Genomic DNA, 6,840 nt, shown 5'->3' on the forward strand with positions numbered 1-6,840 from the left:
TTTTAGGGATTACTATTTATTTAAGGAAAATGCTAAACAGTGCCCCCAGGCACTAGTTAAGGATATAAATATGGAAATTTCATCTCGTAAATTGTGCATTCAATGCTTTAATATGTAAAAAGTTATTCTCTCTCATCATTAACTTTTTCATTTGTTTCTGTTTTTAGTATGCTTAACTAGTGCCCCGGGGGCACTGTTTAGCATGACCCTTTATTTAAACATTTTCTTGTCATTCATCGACTATATAATTATGTAGCAGTCCATTCTTCTTTTTTTTTAAAAAAAAAATAGTTTATTTACTAGAAATTTCACTCTTAAGATAGACGAAATGATCAGGCTGTTCGAACCTCCGACCCTTACATATTTTTCTTTGATATTTTTTTTATTAAATGTTCTGTTCTTCATCTACATATTAACAAGAACATTTTTTTTACTAAGAACAGAACATATTTTTTTTGTTAATAAAGAAAAGCTTCTCTTGAAATATTATATAAACTAGTCACTATGTCCGTGCGTTCGCATGGGTCAATAATTATAGATTGATTATATTATATCTCTTTTGGCTAATAAATAAAGTAATTCATACGCGTAAAAACCGAAGATATTTATTGTCTAATTTATTTCCACCAACTTACTTAAACATGAAAATACAAACAATCCTACAAATTACGGAAAATTTATTTATAAACTACCTTTGAAGTGGTATTTGTAAGGTTGTCGTTATCATCAACGATTAAAATCTTCAAACCATTTCTCAATGTGAGTCTTGACACAACAATGTATAACTGACCATGTGAAAATACTGATTACGGAAGATACACTCCAACATTTTTCAGTGACTGACCCTGACTCTTGTTAATAGTCATGGCAAATGAAACAACGATAGGAAACTACCGACATTGAAATTTGAAAGGGATTTTGATATTAGATGGTGTTAAGGATAATCCGGGAATAAAAACTTTGTCGCATATATTGCTTTCTGATATTATATTTCCTTCTATAATAAATTGTCTCATCTTTGTAACAATCAACCGAGTTTCATTGCACAACCCATGAGCTGGATCAATATTTCTCAATAACATAACTGAAACTCCAAATTTCAATATTAACTTGTGATTTGGAAGGCCCGAACAGACAATTGTATTTAAAAACTCGGGAGTGTGTATATCATCCGGCTTGTCGAAACCAGAGTTATCATTATTTGGAGAATCGTATCTCAAATATACGTTCTCATCATCGTCTATCAATAACAACATGTACTCATTAATCAAGTCAACAATTGAATTTTTTGGAGTCAATATGACTCTATCCTGAAAAAATGAAGGATGTTTCATATTATCTAATATAGATGGATATATGACAGTAACAATCGAGGCAATAAGATCATTTGAGCTTGAAATCAGAACATCATCTGGAATACGCAGCGTGATGTCAACATCATCTCTGTCTTCAATACTTTCATCACCAATTCCCAAAACTCAATCTGACAAGATTTTCCTTTCATGTAGATCCTGACCAACACTACCATGCAAAAGTCTCATATTAGTGGTTAATGTTAATACTTCACAGTGATGCCAAATTTTGGATGAATTAATGGTAGCATTTACAACTGCTTGTCTAGTTCCTTTGTGTATGCTACCATTAATTCATCCAAAATTTGGCATCACTGTGAAGTATTAACATAATCAATAGAGTCGAGAATGTCTGGGTGGATGACACTAAGGTGGAGGTTAAGATTGTGGAGGAATGGGGGTATGCCATGGGGGAGGATACTTGTCTTTTAGAGGAGGAAAGGGAGTCGGACACGCAATATTCCGAGAATGGCGAGGGGCTTGTTGATCCAGAAGCTCGCCGCAATATTGATCTTTTGGTCGAAAGATTTTCGGAGGGGCTGGAGAAGGATGTCTGTGATGTTTTCCCTGATCAGGGTGATGATGTTTTGTTAGGAAAGCCAGAGGACATTCAGGTGGTTGCGAAAGTAGTCGAGGAGGAGGAAGAACGAGTGGTGATTAATTCTAACCCAAACAGTGCGAGTGTGGAGTCTGTCTGTAGGAAGGGCCATTTAGGTGAGCCTGAAGAGCATGTCTTATGAAAGAATGTTTCTTCTCAAAAGTTGGAGCATCAGAAGAGTAACAGTCCTCCTAAAGAGGATTATGGTCCCGGACGTTGTGCGGGTATCATGTCTAGTCGTAAGCGTACTAATTCTTGTCCTCCAAAAGCAAGTCGATCTACCATTTCTGGGCCGTGGAGTTTGGAATGGTTACATGATCACAATCTTGGGGATGCCGAGGTGATTTTTTCAGCATGTAAGAGAGTAAGGACGGGGGAATACCCTAGAGGAAGACAGCTTAAGGGTAGACTAAATGGATGTAGGAAAAGTGAAGAAAGAGGGCCGCTTCGTCATCCGTTTCTTAGTATAAAAAAGGTAGCTCGGATGCCAAGTAATGATCGTAGAGATGTTCTAAAGGTCTTAAAAAAGAATGTTCGGCGTCGTCGAGGAGGAGACGAGTTTAATCGGTCGTGTTCTGTGAGACGTCGTGTTCCTTCTGAAGAGTCCTCCTCATCGGCTTCTGTTAATAATGATTGGAAGAATTGGGTGGCAATGCAAGGAACAGAACAAATGGCGATGGATGATGTTTGGGGGATCGGAAAGGCCATCGGGGTTAAGTTCAAGGGGGATAATGTGAATATGTTTCGTGTTCTATCTAGGGCGGGTAAAGGCAAGAAGGAGAGCTCTGGTTCGCAGTAAGGGGGAGGAGCACGTTACGAGTCGGCGTGCTAGGTCTGGGTAGTCTTTGTTGCGGAGGGGAGTGTGTCTTTATGAAGATTATTTCGTGGAATATTAGAGGCTTGGGTGGGTTTGAGAAGAGGAAGGAGGTGCTTAAGTTGGTAGGGGATTTGAAACCTTTCATTATTTGCCTTCAGGAGACTAAGTTGCAGTCCTGTGATGTTTTCCTGTGCTCGACTCTCTGGGGCAGTTCATCTCATGCTTTTTCTTTTCGTCCTTCAGTTGGGGCATCAGGGGGTCTTCTCACGTTATGGGATACTTCTGAGGTGGAAGTTTGGTCGACAGAGAGTCGTGAACACGTTTTATGGTGTAGGGGTCGTTTTGTTAAGTCTGGTGAGGAGTTTTTACTAGCAAATGTTTATGCGCCATGTGATGATGGGGCTAAGCAAGTTTTGTGGGATTCTTTATCGATGCGGATACAAGCGTCATGGAGAGAGATGGTGTGTGTCTGTGGGGATTTTAACGCGGCTAGACACGTTGATGAGCGACGATCTGTTAGGGGGAGTCAGCGTAGTGTGGATCATATTCCCTTTAATCGTTTTATTGAGGATAACAATTTAGTTGATCTTCCTCTGGTCGGTCGCAAGTTTACGTGGTTCCGAGGGGATGGTCTCTCGATGAGCCGCCTGGATAGGTTTTTACTTTCTGAGGAGTGGTGTTTGACTTGGCCCAATTGTAAGCAGGTGGCCAGATTGCGAGGGTTGTCTGATCATTGCCCTTTAGTCCTCTCTGCGAATGAGGAAGATTAGGGACCACGTCCTTCAAGGATGCTTAAGTGTTGGAGGGATGTTCCTGGTTAAAAATTGTTTGTGAAAGATAAGTGGAATTCGCTTCAAGTAGATGGCTGGGGTGGTTATGTTGTTAAGGAAAAGCTTAAAATGATCAAGGTGGCTTTGAAAGATTGGCATAATGCTCATATCCAGAATTTGTTGGAGATTTTTCAAAATATATTTGAAAGGTTGCAATGGTTAATTTGAAATTCAAATTTACAATTTTGAAAATCTTTCAAGGGTTGTGTCCCTTAATCATTTGACATAAGTTTCTCTATAAATAGAGACACTTAGGAGGCATAAAACATATCAGAAAATCATGTTTTCATGAGTAAGAAATTATGCCTATAATATCTAAATCATTTCTTCATTTCTCTAGTGCACGAGAGTATTTGAAGAAACTTTATTCTGTAAAATATCATTGATTGATATGCTTGATATGTATGTGCAATCCATGTCAAGGTTTCCAAAGTATCCTGAAGGGGATTCGCCGGTTAACCCTTTTGCATCCAGTTTATGGTGGGGGCGAATCGAACCTAAAGTTTAGTGTTATACACACGCTTTGGAATTTGTGCAATATGTTCATCATGTCTTCATCATCATCTTCTGGTTCGAGTATTTGCAGAAGTCCCCCAAATGTTCTAACAATCTTTAGGTTCGATTTATGATTTATTTGTGTGGCTGCAATTTTTAAAGGAGATGATATAGCCGTTGCAACGAATGGCCAAACAGATAAGTATAACTATCCATTCTTATTTTATATACAGTGTCATAAATTGTACTTGAGCCCATCTTGGATTATATGATCTCTAATTACAATCAAAATCGTGTTTGTTATTTCCGTGATGATGTGAAATTTGTCGTGAATGAATTATATGGATAATTTTAATTTGACTTGTAGTATTTCATATATGATGATAAGTTGTGTATGTTTCCTTGAAGCAATACATACTAGTTTGAAATCACATTGGTTTTAATGGATATAGAGTCATTATATTTGGAATATAACGTTTTTTAAAATTCAGAAGTTGCTTAGAATATTTTATAGGCTATGGATATGTGTGTATGGAAGTCTTGTTTAGGGAAAATGTATCACCATTTCATTTCTATGTATATGATTGATTTAAATTTGACATGATTTTTCTACTATTTATTTGTTTCCAACCGATGGTATGTCATTTGGTGAAGAATTACGGCGGTGCATGATGGATTGCCGACTAAATCCAATTCATAGACAGTTTAGTGTTGATTTTAACAAGCAACGTTGAAGGAAAGATGAACATACATATAATAATGACTACGCTGAAAGGTACATATTTAAATTGTATGGATATATGATTATTATATGCATGATTCAGAAACTACTCAAAGTATGTGAATTGTGAATTTTGACAATTTTGAATAAGTTTATTTTATAGACATGCTTTTATACGATCTTCCTTTAATATAAAAGTAGTGTATATGAATGAATTGTCAAAATATGAAATGCATATTTTAGTGTTATTATTATTTTGTGCAAGAAGTTATTAAATTGGAAAGCGATGATCTCATATTATATGTGTATGATAATATGAAAGTTATTGTTAATTTCTTGCTTCTCTTGCTTATAAGATTGATTGAGTATTTTGAAATTATTGCAAGTTGGTAATTGTTCATGGAGGAAATTATGTTATAGAAAATGTTAATGATTTTAAATCGTTGTTTATCTTTCTATTATGATGATTATTTGAATTTACCATAGAACATATTTATACATGAAACTTGATTTTGACATTTAGAATTTATGATACATGTATTAGTTATTTGATAACTAATAATATGAAAAGGTTTCTTAAATGAAATTGAAATAAATTCTAAAGTAATATTTTAAGTTCATGTGGGGTATATGATTTATATGGTGCGATCCATCTTATGAAATAAAAGTTGGTCATGACAAATCTTTATGATCATGTTTGTTGATGTTATACATATTTAATGTATTGAATGTAGGATACATTCAAGTGGAAGTTAAACTTCAAATTGAAATGATTATTAAATATGTTATAACAAGAGAATAATGACATAAAGTTTGTGCATATGAGTATATGACACAATGACAATAGAATGACAAAAAGTCATGGTTTTGTGATAGCGGTTAAAACTATCAAATAAAGGAATATTCAAAGTTTCTAAAAAGCATAGCTATGTGGTTGATTGAATATTCAAAGGTTATAAAGTTGGAAAATATTGCAATTCTTTGACGAAAGGATTGACAAAGATATGCTGTTTTCGAATAATGATGGTTAAGTCATTGAAGACATCATTCGGGATGTGGTACAAGCCCATATCTAATTGATCACCAATGGTGGAAACTCAACTCACACTTGAATAACATCAAGTCTTGAGTTCAATGATGAAAGTACACTATTAAAGTGATTGAAGTACTTTGACAAAAATAAATACATCCCAAGAGATAAAAGTACTTGGACCATAAGAAAAAGTGGTAGGATGAGATTTTTCTCTTAATAGACATATAGCATATGTTTGCTTGAATGCATAATTATGGGTGCATTTATGATATAGTCTACCTATATGAGGATGAAGTGAGGCCGCTTCATAGAGTTCAAGGGCTTGACTCTTAAATTCTCATGAAAAGGATATGAGACACAAGGCCTTAACAAATGTGTCATTTTGATAATTCGATCAATGATACCGAAATTTCATGTGTGAGTTATGAACACTTGTTCTAATGGATAATTGGTTCAAAGCTTGTCTACCAATCTATTCGGGGATGAGTGGAAACTTAACTTACTAAATAATGGTTCAAATCGTGAGATACCTTTATTGAAACCATGAGATTTCCGGAATAATGGATTTAGATATATTTTGAAAATGGTGGGGGATTGTTGGAGATTTTTCAAAATATATTTGAAAGGTTGCAATGGTTAATTTGAAATTCAAATTTACAATTTTGAAAATCTTTCAAGGGTTGTGTCCCTTAATCATTTGACATAAGTTTCTCTATAAATAGAGACACTTAGGAGGCATAAAACATATCAGAAAATCATGTTTTCATGAGTAAGAAATTATGCCTATAATATCTAAATCATTTCTTCATTTCTCTAGTGCACGAGAGTATTTGAAGAAACTTTATTCTGTAAAATATCATTGATTGATATGCTTGATATGTATGTGCAATCCATGTCAAGGTTTCCAAAGTATCCTGAAGGGGATTCGCCGGTTAACCCTTTTGCATCCAGTTTATGGTGGGGGCGAATCGAACCTAAAGTTTAGTGTGATACA

The 6,840-nt window shown here is 35.2% G+C and overlaps 2 protein-coding genes across 2 annotated transcripts; one reads left to right on the forward strand and one right to left on the reverse strand.

The window, feature by feature from the left end:
* Positions 1–890: 890 nt before the first annotated feature.
* LOC123922366 lies at positions 891–1,504 on the reverse strand. The gene is made up of 2 exons (XM_045975090.1): positions 1,421–1,504; positions 891–1,310 (listed from the first exon to the last, which is right to left on the reverse strand). Exons 1-2 carry the CDS (start codon positions 1,502–1,504, stop codon positions 891–893), a joined length of 504 nt encoding a protein of 167 aa, XP_045831046.1.
* A 1,316-nt stretch (positions 1,505–2,820) lies between these two features.
* On the forward strand, positions 2,821–3,537 carry LOC123922367 (exodeoxyribonuclease-like). The gene has a single exon (XM_045975091.1). The coding sequence runs from the start codon at positions 2,821–2,823 to the stop codon at positions 3,535–3,537; it is 717 nt and encodes a 238-aa protein (XP_045831047.1).
* Positions 3,538–6,840: the final 3,303 nt, after the last annotated feature.

The sequence above is a fragment of the Trifolium pratense genome, linkage group LG4, assembly GCF_020283565.1.
Source record: "Trifolium pratense cultivar HEN17-A07 linkage group LG4, ARS_RC_1.1, whole genome shotgun sequence".
Classification (NCBI taxonomy): Eukaryota; Viridiplantae; Streptophyta; class Magnoliopsida; order Fabales; family Fabaceae; genus Trifolium; species Trifolium pratense.

Excerpts from the sequence above, each read along its gene's own strand:
- LOC123922366 (XM_045975090.1), bottom strand. The coding sequence starts at position 1,504 with ATGAAAGGAAAATCTTGTCAGATTGAGTTTTGGGAATTGGTGATGAAA. Across the intron at positions 1,311-1,420 it reads TGATGTTGACATCACGCTGC|GATAGAGTCATATTGACTCC; the intron begins GTATTCCAGATG and ends TCATTTTTTCAG.
- LOC123922367 (XM_045975091.1), top strand. The coding sequence starts at position 2,821 with ATGAAGATTATTTCGTGGAATATTAGAGGCTTGGGTGGGTTTGAGAAG.